The sequence below is a fragment of the Danio rerio genome, chromosome 6 (assembly GCF_052040795.2).
Source record: "Danio rerio strain M-AB ecotype USA chromosome 6, GRCz13ab, whole genome shotgun sequence".
In the NCBI taxonomy this organism is placed as follows: domain Eukaryota; kingdom Metazoa; phylum Chordata; class Actinopteri; order Cypriniformes; family Danionidae; genus Danio; species Danio rerio.
Window position 1 is genome coordinate 44,669,654 of NC_141026.1, and position 22,486 is coordinate 44,692,139.

Below are 22,486 nucleotides of genomic sequence, written 5' to 3' on the forward strand. Positions count from 1 at the left end.
ATCAACATATTAAAATGTTTTCTGAAGGATCATGTGACTTAGAAAAAAAAAAGAGTAATGATGCTGAAAACTAAGTTTTGCCATCACAGAAATAAATAAAATAGAGAAATATATTTAAATGCTATAAAATTACTGTTTCACAAAAAATAAAAAATAAAGTAAATCATAAAGTCCATGTGAACTGGATGCAGAGACTATTATTTCAGCATGTTGATGTACTTGCAACTGGAACAGAATATTGAGTAGGCTTTCTTTTCATTCGCTCATAGAAAACTAATGGTGAGAGCAGGGCTTAATTTGTGCCGGAGCATGCCGGATCTGGCACCTCTAAATCTGATCCAGCACCTCATTTTACCAATCCCCCTACTCACCCGCCCTCCTCCCTCATCCTCTGTTCACTTTCACTTCCGTGACTCCCCAACCCTCTTCACTTTCGTCCGCGACACCACCCCATCACACCCCGATGAAAATTTATCGGCTGAAAAATATGATATGCCATTTAATGGACCCTCTAATTTTTGTGGCTTCAGTCACTGATGGGGTACTCTTTAAAATCTGGAAGCAATAACAACTTATATCGAAATATATTGTTATCTAATATTTTCAATATGGAACAAAATTATCGAGATTGCATTTTTGCCTCATCACCCAGCCCTGCCTTCACAAAGGCATTAGCAAATGGTCAGACTTTCATTGAAGATTACCAAAACAAACTAATTTTTTTGAGTGGATAAACTTGCGCGGATTTATAATTGACCTTAAGAATAAAAATGTGAGCTAGCAAAATAAACAAATTCTGATTTCATGCGGACTTTAAGTATTTTAAAACGACTGCTAGTGTATTTATATGTGACTAAAATCATTAGTTGGCAAATAAAATTGAAAACTGAGTAGAAATACCCAGCTTTACAGGTAGCATCTACAAACTAAAGCAATAAATGAAAGAGAGGAAAAATGGTTATGGATTGTGTATTGCAGCTGGTCAGTTCTGATGCAGTGCTGGCATCCTGAGCCCGAGAAGAGGCCGGGTTTCACTACACTCGTGCAGGCCGTTCAGGACATCCATTCCAGCCTGGACGGGGAGCATTACATCAACCTCCAGATCACCTATGTGAATCTAGACCAGCCTCGACCGTACCCGTCACTGTGTCCTGCTACACCCGCACACTCAGACCAGTCCTCCACCTGACGAGGAGCATGCACTGAACATCAGCTGCTGGATTTAATGAAGAATCCCAAAAGACGATCCACTATTCTGTGTGTGCATTTTGTGAACTCATGTCTTTTGGGATTTTAAGCGTTTGGGGAAGTGCACTCCTTAAATGAATGTCTTTGATCAGGTTTTTATACGTTTTTAAACACGTGGAATTGTTTCTTACTCTAGATAATGGAAATTGCTCATGCTTACAGTTTTTAACACTGTCCAGACACAATCCAATAGGATTTCTCAGATACAAGCAATTTTTATGTTCAACTGCACTGTTAAAAATGAAATGCCACATTGTAAAGAAATTCTTGTTGCCTTTTTTTTTTTAAGTTGAATCAAATGAACTTTTTCTTAAATTAACTTAAATCAATCAAACTGACTAAAATATGTTTAACTTTGCATAACTTAAAAAATGGAGTTAAAGTCTGATTGACTTTTTAAAATAAGTTCAAGTAACATAAAAACATTTGTAGCCATGACTTTTTGTCATAGCATTGTTTACAGTGCAAAAAGACATAGCTACAAAATGTTTTATTGTATATTCATGTATTGTCCTTCGGCTTAGTTCCTTTATTCATCTAAGGTCACCACAGCGGAATGAACCGCCAACTTATCCAGCATATTTTTTTAACGCAGGGAATGCGCTTTCAGCTGCAACCCAGTACAGAGAAACGTCCATACACACTTATTCACACACATACACTACGGCCATTCATTCATTCATTTTCTTTTTGGCTTAGTCCCTTTATTAATCTGGGGTCACCACCGCGGAATGAACCACCAACTTATCTAGCATATGTTTTACACAGCGGATGCGCTTTCAGCTGCAACCCAGTACCGGGAAACATCCATACACACTCAAACACACATGCACTACGGTCAATTTAGCTTATTTAATTCACCTGTACCTCTTTGGTCTGTGGGGGAAACCGGAGCACCCGGAGGAAACCCACACAAACACAGAGAGAACATGCAAAATCAGCAGAAATGCCAACTGACATAGCTGGAATTCAAACTAGCGACCTTCTTGCTGTGAGGCGACAGTGCTAACCACTGAGCCACCGTGTCGCTCATGTTTTTATGTTATTTTAACTTGTTTTTTAAGGTAATCAGATTCCAGCTTTTTTTAAGTTATGCAAAGTTTATTTTGAAATATGTTTTAAGTCTAGATGACTAAAGAAGTTCATTTGATTCAACAAAAAAATGAAGGCAGTAAGAATGTTTAAAGTGTGCTTGTGAAAAAGATACGAGCAGAAAGATTACTTGAAATATAGATTTATTTGACTTGTTTGTGATATATATTTTTAAGTGTACATAAAGAAATAAAACAGCAATAAGATGTTTAAATTAAATTACAGCTGTTTCAACTCAACATGTTCAGGTCTGTTTTAAACAAGAAGAGGGACATTTTCAATCAAATATTGTAAAAACGGCAGAATTTGGTAAGTACTTCAGGACTTTTTTTCAGTTTTGTTTAAATTATTTTTAAGAGATAACAAACATTTATGGAAATAAATAAAAAGAATTTGTAAAAAAAATACCTGACTGATATTGGTTGTTTTTCATCGCTTTTGAAGAATTTTGGAGTTATAGTGTATTTATTACCATGTCAGAATCAAATGAAAAATTACCTTCTGTATTTAATAGAAAATCACAATGACAATCCACATTATTTGTGTGCATCTGAAATGGTTTTACTTTTTTTAACTGAAAGTGTTAGTTCACCCCAAAATGAAAATTTTGGTATTAATTCCTCACCAATGATACAGTTCCACAGTAGGTAGTGCTGTTGCCTTACAGCAAGAACGTTGCTGGTTCTAGCCTCGGCTGGGTCAGTTGGCGTTTCTGTGTGGAGTTTAAATGTTCTTCCTGCGTTCGTGTGAGTTTCCTCCGGGAGCTCCGGTTTCCCCCACAGCCCAAAGTCATGCGGTACAGGTGAATTGGGTAAGCTAAATTGTCTGTAGTGTTTGGGTGTTTCCCAGTGATGGGTTGCAGCTGGAAGTGCATCCGCTGCGAAAAACATATGCTGGATAAGTTGGTGGTTCATTCCACTGTGGTGACCCCTGATTAATAAAGGGATTACGCCGAAAAGAAACTGAATGAATAAATAATTATTCACCCTAATGTCATAGAAAACATTAAAAAAGCACAAATGAACATATTTAGGTGCAATCTGACATCTTTAAAAATACCAAAGCCCCCCAAAAAACTTGAAACAGACCATTTGTCTTCAGTAAATCAATCAGAATATCAAGCTATGAGAACTACTACTACTACTACTACTGCTACTTTTGTTTTCACATTAAAAAAAAGTATTCTTTTATTCAACAGCATGACTCTCTGTTTGGAACAGAACACAGGCACATCTGAGCTCCATTAACGATTAAAGAAGAATCTGTTGAATAAAGTCATTATTTTTGTTTTATCATTGTTATTTTATAAAAATAATGATGCTTCACAGAATAAATGTCATTTTATCATTCTTGCAGAATTATTATAGGCCTGTTGGTTTTATGTTCCCCAAAATTAAATTCTACTGCAAGTTAATATTCCTTAAATAAAAGAAAAGTAAGCACAGTAAAAATGGCAACTAACCACAAATTAACAACGTTTTGCTTCATTGTCCAGTTTAATTATGCTATTTGTAGTTATTCTCTTTCCTAGTCACTAGAGGTCGCTATACCCCAGGGTTTTTAACGCCACACGTAGCATTATCGCTGCTTCCGTTGTGTTGAGGATTTGTCCTAAACTGCAGTTGACTCACAGAGTTGACACATTAGGAAGAAACGCAACACCTAAATGCCATAATCATGAAATTCTGACTCAGTCCTGTATATCAGTCTGATTGCTTGGATTGAGGTCATTTAAATCTTTTCAATTTAAATCACATACAGTCACAACCCACAAGTGTACTGTTTTAGCATCGTGTTGTAGGCTATATGCTTTCACGAAAGTGCAGTGATTTAGCACTGCGATTAAATGAATGAAACATTTTTAAAAAATCTCTCAAGATCTCTCAAGACTAAAAGTTGACCTTCAGTCTCCACGTCTTGTCAAAAAGCTTCCTGTCTGGCACATTCTGATGGTATGAAACGTCACCTTTTCAAGATCCAGACAAATTTTGACAGGTAAAATGACGTTATATCCTACTTTTTTTTTCATGCATACAGCTCTAAAAAGTTTTGAAAAATGCTAAACAATTAAGCATTTGAGATTTGTTAATTGTCTTTAAAATTTATTTAATATGTGTGTGTGTGTGTGTGTGTGTGTGTGTGTGTGTATGTATATATATATATATATATATATATATATATATATATATATATATATATATATATATATATATATATATATATATATATATAATAAATATATATGTGTGTGTGTGTGTGTGTATATGGGTGAGGCAGTGGCGCAGTAGGTAGTGCTGTTGCCTCACAGCAAGAAGGTCGCTGGTTCGAACCTCGGCTCAGTTGCCGTTTCTATGTGGAGTTTGCATGTTCTCCCTGCCTTTGCTTTTGCGTGTGTTTCCTCCGGGTGCTCCGGTTTCCCCCACAGTCCAAAGTCATGTGGTACAGGAGAATTGGGTAGGCTAAATTGTCTGTAGTGTATGAGTGTGTGTGGATGTTTCCCAGAGATGGGTTGCGGCTGGAAGGGCATCTGCTGCGTAAAAACTTGCTGGATAAGTTGGCGGTTCATTCCGCTGTGGCAACCCCAGATAAATAAAGGGACTAAGCCGACAAGAAAATGAATGAATGTATATATATATATATATATATATATATATATATATATATATATATATATATATATATATATATATATTAGGGTTGGGCATCTAAGCTATAATGCCGATCCGATACGCATCTCGATACAAAGAATACGATCCGATATATTAGCGATACATTTGTGACATATTGCGATGCAACATGATACGATTCACACCCATATCACGATACAATGCGATAATTCAGCTCTAACTTATTAGATCAAGTTTATGAGATGATGTGAAAGAGGATGCTGTGCCATTGAATGAGTTTGATTATTTATTAACCAAGCAAAACCAAGACTTTTTTTACAAACTGGCTCTTCTCTCAGAGCCAGAGTGTCAGTTTACAGTAGAGGGCCATTTTAGAACATATAGCACATATTATTTAAGTATTTTTAAGATAAACAGATTGTATAAGTGCAATATATATTAAAAATATATATATTTGCACTCTTTCAACATTAGGGTTTACCATTGCACAACAAGAATTGTGATTTAACTTTTCAACTATGAAAACAAGTTTTACAAAGATATATTGTGCCACTGAATATTCAAAACTTAAGGTGGTGAACTAGCAGTGTTATGCTGCTTTGAAACATCACTGTCACTGTAAACAACAGGCTAATAAAAATATAATAAAATAAAAATTAACAGGAGGAGGTGTTTAAAACCTTCGTTCTCCGTGACACTAGGCTGAATATCTTTGCAGATGAACAATGCAGTAACATCCGTTATTGGCGTAGAGCGCACAAAACTGTTGCGCATGGAAAAAAACTTGCAATGCTTTTCTCACCACTTTTGGAGCTGGTAGCTACAGTTGAAGCAGTGCAGGAAGCCGGGGATGCAGGAACACTGGAAGATGCTTCCCCAACAACACTGTGGCGCCGCTTCAAGTGAGATTTCAGATAAGTCGTGCTGCCCGTGTATTTTACAGATGCGCAGCACATTTTGCAAATTGCATCTGTCCTGTCAAGTCGTCCATCCTTAAATCCATAATGTTGCCATACTTTAGATTTAGAACTCAGTGGGGAATAAAATGTTTGTTTTGCTTCTCGCGCTTTCTGAGGGCGCACCACTAGCTTCATCCGCACACCTGATACACTGAGTTGTAGTGTAAGTGTACACATCCCCAAATCCGTTGCTATGGCTTACTTTATGTAGTTCGATTAAATTATGCGCCAAAAACAGGTTGACAACACTTGTTAATAAATAAAAAAAATACATTCTATATTAAAAGTATAAGTTGTATCTTGGAAAAACCGATGCATCTCGCAAAAACCGATGCATCTCGATTTGCTTCCTAAATTTCATTCATCCTCTGCTGCTCTAGCGATGCACTCGCATCGTGCACGTGCATGACCGCGTATCGATACATATCGGTTAATCTTCCCATCCCTAATATATATATACATATATATATATATATATATATATATATATATATATATATATATATATATATATATATATATATATATATATATATATATATATATTTATAGCACGATGCAGTGGCGCAGTAGGAAGTGCTGTCACCTCACAGCAAAAAGTTTGCTGGTTCGAGCCTCGGCTGGGTCATTTGGCGTTTCTGTGTGGAGTTTGCATGTTCTCCCTGCGTTCTCGTGGGTTTCCTCTGGGTGGTAAAGGTGGTATATATATATATATATATATATATATATTTGATATATACTACCAGTATACTGTAGCCCATGTGCACCCGGAGTATTGCGGTATGTTGTCTTGCTCAAGGTCAGCCATGGTATTGAGTATTGACAATTCACATCCAACACCTACAATCCCTACCAGTGCCAGGACTCAAACCTGCGACTTTTACAATTCTTTAATTGTTAGGCCACAAGTTGTACATGACGAAATGGTCACATATGATGAGTTTTATCCTTTAGCCTATAGTGTGAAAAGAGAAGTATAAACAAGGGGTGTTTTCAATCCAAACAGCATTTTAAAATGAGAATGCACTAGTGAAACAGCCTGAGATGAGCTCTGGCCCTGAGAATTTGAAACCACTGCAGAGAATTGACAAATAGTTTTCTTCTTCAGTTACTTTATTTTATTTATTTATTTTTTTAATACAGCAGCAGTCTGTACTTAGTGAGTGTTTTTCTGTAGTACTGCTGAGCAGATGCAGCTTTTTTATCACTGAGTCTGGCAATATTGAGTAGGGGATGGGGCTTTCTTTATCACACATAATTTCTTTGTTAAAATTAACAGTAAGTGGGGCGTGGTTGAGAATATTGTGGCTGATGCTGTCAAACTGAAGTCAACAGAGAAGAACCGCTGCTCCAAATGTGGAAGCAAATCGTCAGACTTTGAAGTTTACCAAAGCATTTTTTTCAGTGGATTGACTTGCATGGATTGATTGTTAACCTAAGTTAAAACAAAGTGCACAAGCAAAATAAACTTTGTTTTTAAATGTAGACTTCACACAAACTTAAAAAATGGTAGTAAATAGACACATTCTTCATGATTTTGCATTGAGAAATGTGATTGCTGAGGCGTTTACAAAGACTCAGATGCCCCTTTTTAGACACAAATCCCTCATGTACGACCAATTTACCTGCTTATTGTGAACTCTTTTTTACACTTCTATATTCCATGTCTTTTATTTATTTTTTCTCCATTTTTATTTAGCTTCTGTGTGTTGCAGCTATCAAAATTAATCAAAATTAGTTTTCATTTACCAAATACATTTAATTTTGAAAGTGAAAACACTGGAAGTCTTTTCCTTTTTTTTTTTCTTTGATAAGATTGTAATAAAGTTTATAGGGAATTAACAAATAACTGATTCTTGATTTCACTGCATTGTAGCAAATGTCTCAACTATTTCATAACTGGGGTTGTACATAAATGCATGATTACAAAGTAAAACCGGTTCCAAATGCCTTCCCTTGTTCCAACAAACTAAAAGGCATTATATCAATCTTCCCTAAGAGGAAAATTACATGATGCAGGTACTGAAAAATACACCCATAACTCTATATATACCTCTAGAACTTCTGCTGAAAGCCTTTGATTGCATTGCTGGCGACACCGTCCTTCATCTCCGCTCACCTTAAAGACACACTGTGTATTTAACTCTCACTGTTTCCATAGCGCTCAGTCTTTGTTAGAGACAGAGCTTCTCAGAAAGACTGGCAGAAAGAGAGCGAGAGATGAATGATGGAGGGATGCTGCTGTTCATTGAGCTTGTTAGTGGAGGGATTGTGGAGCAGTCAGACATGACGGAGATGCATGTACCGTCAGCTCTTCATCCCTCACACACAGACTTCTGTTTGAACAGGAATCCTGTTCATTTGGTTGGTCTACTCTGAAAGAGGCTTATGAGAGAGTAAAGTAAGATCTGCAGAGATTTTATGGGTAATTTCACTTTTCATAAGCATGCCTGTTTTTTCTCCCCACTTACCTGATGTTTTCTGCATTGTTTGTTCTATGCTGAAAAGTATATTATGTCGAAACAAATTTCACTCTGAAATTCCTAAGATACTTTTATTATTACACCACTTTATTAGGTACACCTTATTAGTACCTGGTTGGACCCCCTTTTGCCTTCAGAACTGCCTTAATCTTTCATGGCATAGATTCGAAAAGGTAGTGACTCACAGAGTCTCCTACTCTACCACATCCAGAACGTGCTCTATTGGATTGAGATCTGGTGACTGTGGAGGCCTTTTGAGCACATTGAACTCACTGTCATGTCCTGAGATGATTTGCACTTTATGACATGGCGCTTCATCTTGCTCAAAGTAGCCTTCAGAAGATAGGTACATTGTGGTCATAAAGGGATGGACATGGTGAGCAATGATACTCGGGTAGGCTGTGATGTTGACACGATGCTCTATTGGTACTAATGGGCCCGAAGTGTGCCAAAAAAATATCCCCCACACCATTACACCACCAGCCTGAACCGTTGATACAAGGCAGGATGGATTCATGCTTTCATGTTGTTGATGCCAAAATCTGACCCTACCATCTGAATGTTGCAGCAGAAATCGAGACTCATCAAACCAGTCAACATTCTAATTGCAATCTTCTATTGTCCAATTTTGGTGAGCCTGTGTGAATTGTAGCCTCGGTTTTCTTTTCTTAGCTGATAGGAGTGGCACCCAGTGTGGTCTTCTGCTGCTGTAGCCCATCTGCCTCAAGATTGGAAGTGTTATGCTTTCAGAGATGCTCTTCTGCATACTTCTGTTGTAACGAGTGGTTATTTTAGTTATTTATCAGTTTAAACCAGTCTGGCCATTCTCCTCTGACCTCTGGCATCAACATGCCATTTGTGCCCACTGAAATGCCACTCACAGGACATTTTCTGTAAACCCGAGGGGTGGTTGTACGTGAAAATCCCAGTAGATCAGCAGTTTCTGAAATACCAATGCTATCTTACAAGTATTTGTAATTTTTTTATTTAGTGGCTAATTCATATGAATTCTTACGATCTAATTCGTACAGTTTACTACGATTTACTCATCACCCAATGATGGTTGGGTTTAGGGGCAGGGTTGGGTATCACACCTCGCCTTAAAATCGTTCATTTTTGAATGACTGAACTCGTACAAATTAGCCACTAAACTGACTAAACGATCAGGTTGAAAATACTCAGACCAACCTGTCTGGCACCAACAACCATGCCACGTTCAAAGTCACTTAAAACACCTATTTTCCCCATACTGATGCTCAGTTTGAACTGCAGCAGAATGTTTGCTGCCATGTGATTGGCTGATTAGAAATTTGCGTTAACGAGTAGTTGGACAGGTGTACCTAATAAAGTGGCCGGTGATATATCAACTGTTTTGTTTACTACATGTTTTTTCTACTACCAAGAAATATGCTTATTTTTTATTTTATTTTTTTAAGCGTAAAATGATCTAAACAAGACAAAAACACAATATCTGTGTATCTCAGACTTTATGAATGATTCATTCATAAAAGACTATGTTAATGGATGAATTTATGGATCAATTTAAAATCGTAAGTCAACTTGTTGTACAGCTGTTTTGAGTTGACTGAACTTTTAATCCAAGGATTGCACTTGACTTGGTTTAAGTTGAGTCAGATAAAAAAGCTCTGCAGCTAGTTGCCTATCAATTTTAAGTTGAGTCAACTTATTATTTTTGCAGCGTACTACATTTAAATTTGAACTTACTTTAATGGGGATAGTTCACCAATAAATTAACATTTCCTCACTTCTTTATACTCAAGTTTTTCTAAATTGTTAATAATTTCTTTCTTCTGTTTAACGTGAAACAAGATACTCAGACGAATGTCAATGGATGACTTTATCTTTAGTTGTGTTCAGCTGAAGAAAGAAAACAGATTTGGATAAAGCAAATCATGACAGCATTGTCCTCCCTTTAAACTGTTACATCTGTAATACTTTAAAAGTATGTTCTATTGCAGGGGTGGCCAACCCTGTCCCTGGAGAGCCACCTTCCTGCAGATTTCAGTTGCAACCCATATCAAACACACCTGCCTGTAATTATCACGTGGTGTTCAGGTCCTAACTAATTGGTTCAGGTGTGTTTGATATGGGTAGCAACTGAAATCTGCAGGAAGGTGGCTCTCCAGGGATAGGGTTGGCCACACCTGTTCTATTGTATGAATGTGGTTATGAATAAAATACCAATTTAAATGCAAATACTGTACATACTGTTTTTCACGTATTACATATGTGATTTCAGATTCCTAAAAGAGTCTGCCATTTTGAGCGAATCGCTTGAATGAATGATTCAATGAATCACTTGTTAAGACAGGGACTTTCTGCAATCTTCTGGTGGTTTTAGTGTCATATTTTATCCGTGACCATCTTAAACCATGCACCCAAGGCACAAACACATAAACTCACTCAGCATAATATAACTTGAATGATCTTTAATCATCTACTCCCGTGAAGAGTAGGATGACTACACTAACTGTAGACACTATAATCATTGACAAGAAACATTATACACATTTTGGAAATAAAATGCTTAATGGAAACGCCGATATGCGCATACATTTTGATATGTGTGCATATGCAACATCTGATTTTATTTGAAGAGAAAACAATGTGTGGGCAACTAGAAGTCAAGTCTCGGCTGGGTCAGTTGGCATTTTTGTGTGAAGTTTGCATGTTCTCCCTGTGATGGCATGGGTTTCCCCCACAGTCATGACATGACAAGTGGTATAAGTGAATTGGATAAACTAGACTGGCCGTATTGTGTGAATGTGAATTCGTGAAAGTGTGTGGCTGTTTCCCCGAAAAAACGTCCATGAACTATGATGGAAGCAAATTTACTGAATAAATTCCAGTACCAAAAAAAGCCATGTGATTTAGTTTTAACAGATCATGTGAAAGCAAAAATAGGCGTGATTGGATAACATCAATTGATGAACCAGCAGAGCATCCACATCATAAAATATCTGAAAGGTTGTTTCAGTCATTCTAAAATGCTTTAGCCAAAGTCCATCATTAAAGTGGTTCAGTATTATTACCTCGCAGATCACGTCGCGACTCGAACAGTTCATCTTGTTTATCTTTGTCTGAAGCACAAGTAATTTGCTATAGAAAAAAGGCCAACATTTGGAGGCAGTGCTTTTAGCTGCATAGCACTACAGTTATGGAATTCCCTGCCATTAGATTCTATCTCCAATTTTAAATCTTAGGTTAAAACCTTTCTGTTCAGGATTGCTTTTAATTATTTTTTTAGATTAATACTATGTTTTATTACTCTTTTGTGTTGTTTTTATATTGTGCCTGTGACATACTGTAAGATGTCCTTGAGTGCATTGAAAGGCGCCTTCAGATAAAAGGTATTATTATTATTATTATTATTATTATTATATGGGCGAGGCAGTGGCGCAGTAGGTAGTGCTGTCGCCTCACAGCAAGAAGGTCGTTGGGTCGCTGGTTCGAACCTCGGCTCAGTTGGTGTTTCTGTGTGGAGTTTGCATGTTCTCCCTGCCTTCGCGTGGTTTTCCTCCGGGTGCTCTGGTTTCCCCCACAGTCCAAAGATATGCGGTACAGGTGAATTAGGTAGGCTAAATAGTGTGTGTGGATGTTTCCCATAGATGGGTTGCGGCTGGAAGGGCATCCACTGCGTAAAAACTTGCTGGATAAGTTGGCGGTTCATTCCGCTGTGGCGACCCCGGATTAATAAAGGGACTAAGCCGACAAGAAAATGAATGAATGTATTATTATTATTATTAACAGTGGCTTCTCCTACCACAGCGAATTACATTTTTCTTTTAAATATTTGCTGTCTGTTTATCAGTAAGAGTCAATTTCATTCTCACTGACTCATTGTATGGAAACTGCACTTTATTTGCAAATGTTTTATTTGATATTCCAGTTTTGCGCATAGATGTGATTGGATGAAAACATACATTTCTGAAGATTCTATGAAAACCGAGCTGACCAGTGAGCTGTGAAACCCGTTTGTCTTGAGGTGTGCTCTATTTGTGGACTGTTTTCAATCGGTCTTAAGGCCAGAGTGTTGGTTCCGTTTTTTTTTCACCTGCTGGTGCTGTAAGAATGGTAGGAATGTTTCAGACGTCAGAGCTGCAGCAGCAGCACCTGTCATCTTCTGCACACCGTGTTCATCCTCAGCTTTCAGCCTTAGCTCTACCTCTACCACATGTACCGTTGGGTGAAATGAATTACAAAGTAACTTTAAAAAAAGGCTTTACCGTTAAGCAAGGCGATCCTGTTTGTTTTAGGTCATTATGTACTTGCTTTAAATACAGTAAATAAATGGAACAGTTTACAAATATATTCTGCAGTATAATTCTATTTTTCATCTATTATTTAAATTTAAAATTGTTTGAAATGATCTGAAACAATACACATCTTGAGGGTTTTTCTGGGACAACTTAATTGTTTTATGTTCAATCAACTTAAAATTGTGAAAAAAACATCAAGTTAACTTAATCGATTTGTGTTCTAATGACATGAAGAGATTGTGTTGAACCCAGCATTTTTGTTTTACAGTGACTTTTTATATTACATTTGATTTTATGGGAAATTTATAGTGACTTTTATGTATTGCTAACTTTAGACTAAAGAAAGCATTCACTAATGATAAGAATTTTCCACTAAATAATCTCCTACTTTTGCTTATCGTTGGTTTAGAATCATCTATTAATATTAATATATAATAAGCAACTAGTTATTAGTGAATATGAGTTCCCAAGTCTACAGAGTTCTGATTTCAGCATTCAGTATATTGGCTCTCCAAGCTTTACCATGAACCCAGAAGTCACGATTTCCTGCATTCGTGCTTTTTCACTCAATGTTTTATTTTGTGTATTCAGTGTGAAGCTTAGCCTTGAGCCTGTGAGTTTCAGCAAACAGGATCGCATCGCATTCTTCCATCCTCTACATTGTCGCAAAGCATCTAGAAGGATTATGTAAAAGTCTCTCTGAGGCCACAAGGGTACGGATTGGTATTCACATGAATGCTGTTGGGTTGAATATGTCTGTGGAGGGGAATTAATTGAAAAATGGTTACCATGCCATGAAAAGCATATCTTTATTTATTTTTTCACAGACTCAAGGCCACATACAGCATTGGAGCGATTGTTAGGGTAAGTCGATTGGATCTGTGCAGATCACATTGAAAACCACTGAATGTTCTGTTATGAAAGAAAGCAAGAGGTCTTCGGGTCAAAACCTTTCTTAATCAGCACTTAGATTCGTTTGAAATGTTACAAGTGTCACAAATGTTTCACCTTTCGCAAGGAGACAAAGTAAGAAATGACTTTACTGTAGCATATTTACAAAGAAATATTTCTTCTGAAAGGATTGTATAGGTATGTTAGTTGTTTTTTTTGTTGTTGTTTTTTTCTACATTTTATAGGTAAAGCTTGATATCTGACAGTCTATTGCTGCTGAACGTTAAACCAGAAAGAGATTTTAATGTTTGACTAAATGATGGATATACACTCACTGGCCACTTTATTAGGTACTGTACACCTTACCAGTACGGGTTGGACCCACTTTTGCCTTCAAAACTGCCCTAATTCTTCATGGCATAGATTCAACAAGGTACTGGAAATATTCCTTAGAGCTTTTGGTCCATATTGACCTGATAGCATCACACAATTTCTGCAGATTTTTCAGCTGCACATCCATGATGCGAATCTCCCGTTCCACCACATCCCAAAGGTGCTCTATTGGATTGAGCTTGGTGACTGTGGAGGCCATTTGAGTACAGCGAACTCATTGCCATGTATAAGAAACCAGTCTGAAATGATTTCCGCATTGTGACTTGGTGCGCTATCCTCCTGGAAGTAGCCGCCAGAAGATGAGTGTACTGTGGTCATAAAGGGATGGACATGGTGAGCAACAATACTCAGGTAGGCTGTGGCGTTGACACAACACTCATTTGATACTAATGGGCCCAAAGTGTGCCAAGAAAATATCCCCCACACCTTTACACCACCATTACCAACCTGAATCGTTGATACAAGGCAGGATGGATCTATGCTTTCATGTTGTTGATGCCAAATTCTGACCCTACCATCTAAATGTCACAGCAGAAATCAAGACTCATCAGACAAGGCAAGGTTTTTCCAATTTTCTATTGTCCAATTTTGGCAAGCATGTGCAAATTGTAGGCTCAGAGATGCTCTTCTGCATACCTCGGTTGTAACGAGTGGTTATTTGAGTTACTGTTGTATTCTCCTCTGACCTCTGGCATCAACAAGGCATTTGTGCCCACAGAACTGCCCCCTGATATTTTCTCTTTTTCGGAGCATTCTCTGTAAACCCTAGAGATGGTTGTGCATGAAAATCCTAGTAGATCATTAGTTTCTGAAATACATCAGCCCGTCTGGCACCAGCAACCATGCAATGCTCAAAGTCACTTAAGTAACCTTTCTTCCCTATTCTGCTGCTCAGTTTGAAGCAGATCGTATTGTATTTGTAACATTTTTATTTTGTTTGTTTTTGGTAAAGCAACAGAAAAGTGTCAATTCGATGGATGGTTTTTGATGGATGAAGATTTACAACAATCATATGACTGATATCATTGCATGGTTTTAATAAGCATAGAAATACTAGGTTAAAAATGAAAAAAAGGGAGTTTTCAGGTATCAAAATGATAATAGTATAGCAGCTTTCATTTTTTCTCCATCGTATATTAGAATTTAGAATTTTCTACGTCGTACAATAGATTTTACATTTTTTAACTATGATTTAAAAAAAGACACCATATTTAAAATGTTAGTTCACCCAAAAATGAAAACAAAAAATTAATTACTCACCCTCATGTTGTTCCAATTACCAGATACCTGTTCGTCTTTTGAACATAAAATAAGATATTTGAGGTGAAGATCTCCCTGATCCTCTTTAGACAGTAAGGCTGGCAAAGAGTACCTAAAAAAACTTAAAAAAAAAAAAAAACTTAAGGTTTCAAAACAGACCACATTCATATGTCACCCTTGCCCCCGGCCCCGGAGGTACATTTTATTTATTTACTTTATTTATTTATACAGGGACAATGTACAACATGACATGTTGTGCCAGAGTTAGCTATAAAGCTAATTTACATCTGTGACAGCACAGAGCTTATAAATGCTCACATTTTACTGACACCGAGGAGATAAGGCAATATATGAGCCTGTTGTTATCAGACTGAACTAAGACTTGAAATAGGAGCCATGGATATTAATTGAGTAGTGCCTATATATATATTTTACATTCTCAAAGTGCCAGAATTGCATTTGTTTGAATCACCAAGTACCAGTTTTAGCTTAAAATCTTCTTTAATGTTCTACTGGAAGACAAAAGTCGCCTATGTTTTGGTCTGTGTGAGTTAATTAATGCAGAGTTTTAATTTTGGGGTTAAACAAAATCTGAATATTTCTTTTTATTTAATAATGTTTTGAGGAGATTTCTATCATTCACCATTTCACAGAGACAGGAGCAGCACCTGTATATTTTTAGTTGCATAAGAATTTAATTTCATGGAAAATATTCATGAAGTATGCCTATACAGTATGATGCGACCCTTTTAAAACTTCACTTAAAAATTCAGTCTCTCATCATTCTGACAGAAATGTCTGCTGACCTTTGGGTTTGACAAGTTTGGCACAACCTGCATTTTTTGCCTTATATTGCATGCACAGCTCAATTAACATTCCCGAGTATGAAATATGCATCAGCCTGCTTCATCTATAATAAATATCAGCACATATGTATGCACTATATGTATGTTCTTAGCATATAGTATATATAAAGTACTTAGCATATAAAGGTTGCTGATGTACATAAACTACACAACAATGATCGGTCAGCAGATGCGTCTCATGAAAAATGTGCAGCAAAGTCTTTGATAAACCAAATTTGTTTGACAAATTACGCAACAGTGTTCCCTGTGTGTTTGGATGCCTCATTGCTCATTTTACAGCTTCATTCCTCTTCGTTTCTCTGATCCACAGTCTGCAAAGCACTGAGAACTATCAAAAGCCTTTTCACATCAAATACTGGAGTATTTCTTCAGGGTTCATTTGAGCATTTAATTGATGAATGAAATATACATAGTGAAATATTATCACTTTTTATTATGACATTTCCCCCCCCCCCCTGTGATTTTCATATAATTGAGTTACATTTTAAACATCATGTGATTATTATTATTTTCTTTTTTTAAATAAATCATTAGAAATGCTTTGGTGCTCAGTAGACAAGTATTATTATTATTATTGTTATTAATGCTGAATGTTTGCAGCATTTTGAACATTTTTGCATATTAAAGTGTCCTGTGGATTTTTTTCTGACCAAAAATAAACAATTATCTTTTTTACCATGTTTACAGAAGATACCCATTAAATGCTATTAAGTGAAACAATATATACATAAAAATAATCTTATTGAACATATAGAACAAATCTGAATAGCAACAGAACATTATTTCATTCATGTTTTGATATTTTATTTTCACAAAACAAAAAAAGTTGTTCACTCAACTTTTGAAAACATCAGCTGCTGAGCTAAAATTATTTGTCTGTAATACAATAAACATTTAGTTCTGGACTGGGTTCTGGAGAGGTGAACTACTCTGTAACAAAACTTTTTAAGTAGTGCCAACTGAACTTTTTTTTTTTTTTAGTCTGCAAAAATGGAATGCCTGAAGTTGAGTGAATAAGTCAGAAAACATCATCTTTATTTCCATTCTTGTTTACTCAACTTTTGAAAACATCACGTGCACTGACCTTAAATGTCTGAAGTCGATTAAACAAAAAAACTCTTGTGGAAATTGGTACTAAGAAATAATACATTATCAGAATAAGCAAACATAGTTCAATTGAAGAAAAAAAACTAAAACGAAGACAAATGTTTACAAAACATTTATTCGACTGAATTAGAAAACAGGGCAGGAGGTAACACTACAATAATAGTATACAAGACAAAGATCAAAACATGGCAGGACAAACAGGGGAAAATGCTTTGTAATTCTTCACAGTGAAAAACAAGACTCAGCAAAGAGTTTGTGTGAATGAAGTGTCTTTATAGTCCTAGTAATCAGTCCATCATGAGTTTCCAGTTTTGAATTTCTCCATTTGAATTATAGTTTGAGTATTTATTTTGTCATTTAATTATTACAGGATTTTATAAATTTGATCATGAAAATTAAATATCAAATACATTTGATTTCTCATTTGAAAATGCATTTTGATTTATTATGGGTAGTTGTTTTAAAAGTTCTATTTATTATTTGATCTTTTTAGGCATTTGAACTTTCATTTAGTTTTTGTTAGGAAGTAAACTTCCATATATAAATATACACATTACAGTTAAACACAAATTAACAGTCCACATGCCCTAAGGGTTTCTTTGTGTTGAGCGAACTAGGTAAATGTGAGCTAGTAACAAGTTGGCACAAGCTTTTTGGGGTAAACTTGCAAAGTTTTGCTCACAAAACTAATCTTTTTAACTTAATCAATAGAATTTTGCTTTAGGTTAAGTAATTGTGTTAAATGTAGTTGTACATGTTTACTGATTTTTGCAAAACCAAAAAAATAAATAAATATATATATATATATATATATATATATATATATATATATATATATATATATATATATATATATATATATATATATATATATATATATATATATATATATATATATATATATATATATACTTTTTTCAAGTAGTTGGATTTTTTACAGTGTTGTTTTATGTTGAATCTATTTAAGTTTCTAAAAACAATTAGCTTAATTGATGTGAGTTGGAACAACATGAAGGATTTGTGTGGAACCTGGCATTTTTACAGTGTATATTACTTGCATTCACTCAAAACACATATTTTTGCTGCTCGTTTAAAATGAGTGGAATCAATGCAATTCTTGAGATTGAATTGTTTTGTGTTCAGTCGACTTACATTTGTTAAGTTAACTCAATACATTTGTGTTGGGACAACAGGAATTAATTGTGTGGAACCCAGCATTCCTACAATGTCCAATATATCATTGATGCATTCTTTACATTTATGCATACACCGAAATGGCATGACTTGTCATCATCGGTTTTTGGTGTTATTTTTTGTTTTTCAGAACACAGTTGCATTGTGTGCACTTAAATGAACAAATATCCCACAACAAGCTTGGAAAGGAAAAAGGTATAGGTGAAGTCTTTTATTTATTCTACAGAATCTCCCTGAAATCTTCTTTCTTCTCTATATTGCCGCTATTCTAGCAGTATTAAATGTTTAGTGACCCTGTTAGTCCTGTCTCACTCTCTTCTGCTTCAATCTTTCTTTAACTGTCTCCACTTTTGTCTTGCAGAGCTCTTTATTTTTGATTTATTTTTGATTTTTATTAGCACAGAGCTCATGAATGCTCACTATATACTGACACTGAGGAGAAGAATAAAATATATGATCCTATTGTTATTATACTGAAAGAAGACTTGAAATAAGAGCCATGTATATTCATTTTGTTGTGTCTGTATAAATTCTTTTCATTCTCGAAGTGCCAGAAGCCACTGACTGGCTTTTTTCTAACCACCAAATACCAGTTTCAGCTTAAAATCTTCTTTAATGTTCAACTAGAAGCAAAAATGCCTAAAATGTGGTATGTGTGATTAAATTAACGGCAAGTTTTAATTTTGGGTTGAAACTAAGCAAATCTGGAATATTATTTTTATTTATTATTTAAAAATATTCTGTTCTCTTGACAGCTTTAAAGGATAAAGGTAAAAGCAAAGTCTTTTGAATATTTCTGAAATCTCTACATTGCAGCTATTCCAGCAGTATTACAGTAAATGTGAAGACTTTAGTGACCCCGTCAGTCCTGCCTCACTCTCTTCTGCTTGAATCTTTCTTTAACTGTCTCCACTTTTGTCTTATGGAGCTCTTTATTTATTTATTTATTTATTTTCATTAGAACAGAGCTCATAAATGCTCACAATATACTGACACTGAGGAAAAGAATGAAATATATGATGCTATTATTATCATACTGAAATAAGACTTGAAATAAGAGACATGTATATTCATTTTGTTGTGCCTGTATAAATTCTTTTCACTCAAGGTTCCACAAGCCACTAACTTGCTTTTTTTTTTGGATCACCAAGTACCAGTTTCAACTTAAAACTTTCTCTTTATTTTTTATTTTATTTATTAGCACAAAGCTTATAAATGCTCACAATATACTGACACTGAGGAGGAGATTGTGATATACAATCCTATTATTGTCAGACTGAAATAAGACTTGAACTGGGAGCCATGGAAGTTAGTTTTGTGGAAGCTGTATATATTTTTTTTACTCTTAAATTGCCACAAGCTACTGACTTGCTTTGTTTTGAATCACCAGTTTCAGCTTAAAACCTTCTTTAATGTTCAACTGGAAGAAAAAATTTGCCTACATTTTTGTCTGTGTGAAATAATTAACAGCAAGTTTTTATTTTGGAGTAAAAAAAAGCATTATCCGGACAGTTATTTTTAGTTAATATTTATAAATATTCTTGACAGCTAGAAAAGGATAAAAGTAAAGGCCAAGTGTTTTATTTATTCTACGGAATCTCCCTGCTGTTGCAGCTATTCCAGCAGTATTAAATGTTAAGACTTCAGTGACCCCCGTCAGTCTTTTCTCACTCTCTTCTGCCTCAATCTTTCTTTGACTGTCTCCATTTTTGTCTTGCGAAGCTTTTTATTTTTTCATTTTATTTTTTTGCTCAGAGCTGGTACATTGCAGAGCTCTACGCAATACACCTGAGATAAGCACAGGAGACAGCTGCGCTTTTCTCTTTCGTCTTGACGGAGGAGGTAGTCATAGAAACCTTTTACTTCTTACTCTTACCACCAGCTGTGAAAACTACGCAAATCTTCATTATTAATGCAACTCGACTTCTAAACTGCAAATCCTAATACAACACAAAGCATCCGGCATCATTGTAGATTCGTCTGTGTATTTGTTTTCTTCAGCCCACAGAAGTGCACTCATTCTTTTGATTAGAGTGGGCTCTCAAGCATTCATACATTACCTGTTTATTATTATTATTATGGTTGTTTATTTGCCAGAGAATCAGCTTGATTGTGCTGAGCTCATTCTGCAGCACTTCATTGTGCTTGTCAATACGTTTGGATTTCTTTGTGTATATACAGGATCTTGTGGTGAGATTTGTGTATTATTATACAGGCATCTATTATTTTGTTAGTTTAAAGACAAAATGGTGGCTTCAAGGATGCGTTTTGGATGAGAAGAGTATGTGAACTGTGCTATTTTTTGTGAATCCAGTCATTGTTTTGTGTGTGTGTGTGTGTGTGTGTGTGTGTGTGTGTGTGTGTGTGTGTGTGTGTGTGTGTGTGTGTGTGTGTGTGTGTGTGTGTGCGTGTGTGTGTGTGTGTGTGTGTGTGTGTGTGTGACAGAGAATGAGAAAAAAAAGTTGGCGATGATCTTCTCGAGGGTTGAAGGCGAAGGTTAAATGTAAACCAAAAATTGCAATTATGCAAAAATGTTTTTAGATTTCATCTCATAAAAGGTCAACCTGCCTCTAAAATATTTCAATGAAAGCATATCATCGGTTTAAATAACAGTGTATATGCTTGACTTTAAAATGTAAGAAAACCGTGCTTTAAAAAGCCTTAGAGTAAAATGGATAGTTCACCCAAAAGTTGAAATTGTCATTTTTACTCAGCCTTTACTTGTTTTAAACATTTATGAGTTTCTTTCCTCTGTTGAATGATATACTGTAGATGATATTGTGAAGAAAGCTGGAATCCTGTAACCATTCGCATGTTAAGTGTGACGTCACATAAAGTGGCTTTCGGGTCCAAGCGCTACATGCAACTGTATGGGAAGGCTCATCAAATGGTAATAATAAAGGTTTACAAAGCACTGTAATACTTTTGAAAATCACGATCGCAATATACAGTTGTAGTCATAATTGTTAACCCACCTGAATTATTATCCCCAATTTATTTTTCCCCAATTTGTTTATCCCAGAGATTTTTTTTTCAACACATTTCTAAACATAATAGTTTTAGTAGCTCATTTCTAATAACTGATTTATTTTTTCTTTGCCATGATGACAGTAAACAATATTTTACTAGATATTTGTCAAGACACTTCTATACAGCTTAAAGTGACATTTAAAGGCTTAACTAGGTTAATTAGGGTAACTAGGCAGGTTAGGGTAATTAGGCAAGTTATTGTATATCGATGGTTTGTTCTGTAGACCATCGGAAAAAAACAGCTGAAAGGGGCTAATATTATTGACCTTAAAATGGGTTTTAAAAAATTAAAAACTGCTTCTATCCTAGTAAAAAATTAATAATAAGACTTTCTTCAGAAGAAAAAATATTATCAGACATACTGTGAAAATTTCCTTGCTCTGTTAATCATTAATTAGAAAATATTTTAAAAAGAAAAAAAAATCAAAGGGGGGTTAATAATTCTGACTTCATCTGTATATGTTCATGCCTAATATCAGATGACAAGAAAGTGATTCATTTTTTATAAATTGTTAAAATATTAATGTCTGACTGTTGTATACACCAAGATTTTATATATTTATGAAATTTACTTTATAGAGTAATATGAATAAAAATTGGTCATAAATTAATATTTTCTCATGTCAAATGAGTAGCGGCTTGGACCAGGAAACAGTATTTTTACATCACGACTTAACAAGCGAATATACTTCCAAACTAGAAAAAACAAGAAATCAATGGTAACATGAGGTAAAATAAACAGAGGACCAATTTCTTACTGATGTGGACTGAAACTTGAACAAAATAATTCTTAATAAAGTTCATTCTTATTTCTTTTGCAGATGTTTTTACATCTTGCTGTCTTCTGAGTATCTTAATCTATTAGTTGCTATTTAGACCTGTTTTTGCCTCTTGTTATTTACTGCAGTGCGATCTATTGGGCTGAGCTAAACCGGCAAAAATGTAGAAGCAGGTCTTGATCTTGAACATGGAGTTTAACCACACTATTACATAATAACGAGGCACATTTCACAAGCTGCTGGTTTTTTCAGCTTTCTTCAAAATGTCTTATTTTGT

The 22,486-nt window shown here is 35.4% G+C and overlaps 2 protein-coding genes across 27 annotated transcripts in view; both read left to right on the plus strand.

Moving 5' to 3' along the window:
* The window catches only part of mst1ra (macrophage stimulating 1 receptor a), a 28,839-nt gene extending 26,094 nt beyond the window's left edge, over positions 1-2,745 (plus strand). For 8 of the 17 annotated variants that reach the window (XM_087257805.1, XM_087257799.1, XM_087257801.1 and 5 more), the window contains exon 21: positions 979-2,745. In XM_087257805.1, the coding sequence (XP_087113931.1) occupies positions 979-1,189 (211 nt within the window). In that variant the 3' untranslated portion in view covers positions 1,190-2,745. The remainder of the gene's footprint in view (positions 1-978) is intronic. The other 9 variants (XR_015494018.1, XR_015494010.1, XR_015494012.1 and 6 more) reach the window with 2 other exon arrangements.
* Positions 2,746-3,905: 1,160 nt separating this feature from the next.
* LOC147843605 (uncharacterized) overlaps positions 3,906-22,486 on the plus strand; it is a 36,196-nt gene continuing 17,615 nt past the window's right edge. For 2 of the 10 annotated variants that reach the window (XM_087257827.1, XM_087257826.1), the window contains exon 1: positions 3,909-4,335. In XM_087257827.1, the coding sequence (XP_087113953.1) occupies positions 4,295-4,335 (41 nt within the window). In that variant the 5' untranslated portion in view covers positions 3,909-4,294. Of the gene's footprint in view, positions 4,336-13,404; positions 13,716-13,825; positions 15,348-22,486 lie in introns of those variants that run through there. The other 8 variants (XR_015494026.1, XR_015494028.1, XR_015494029.1 and 5 more) reach the window with 8 other exon arrangements.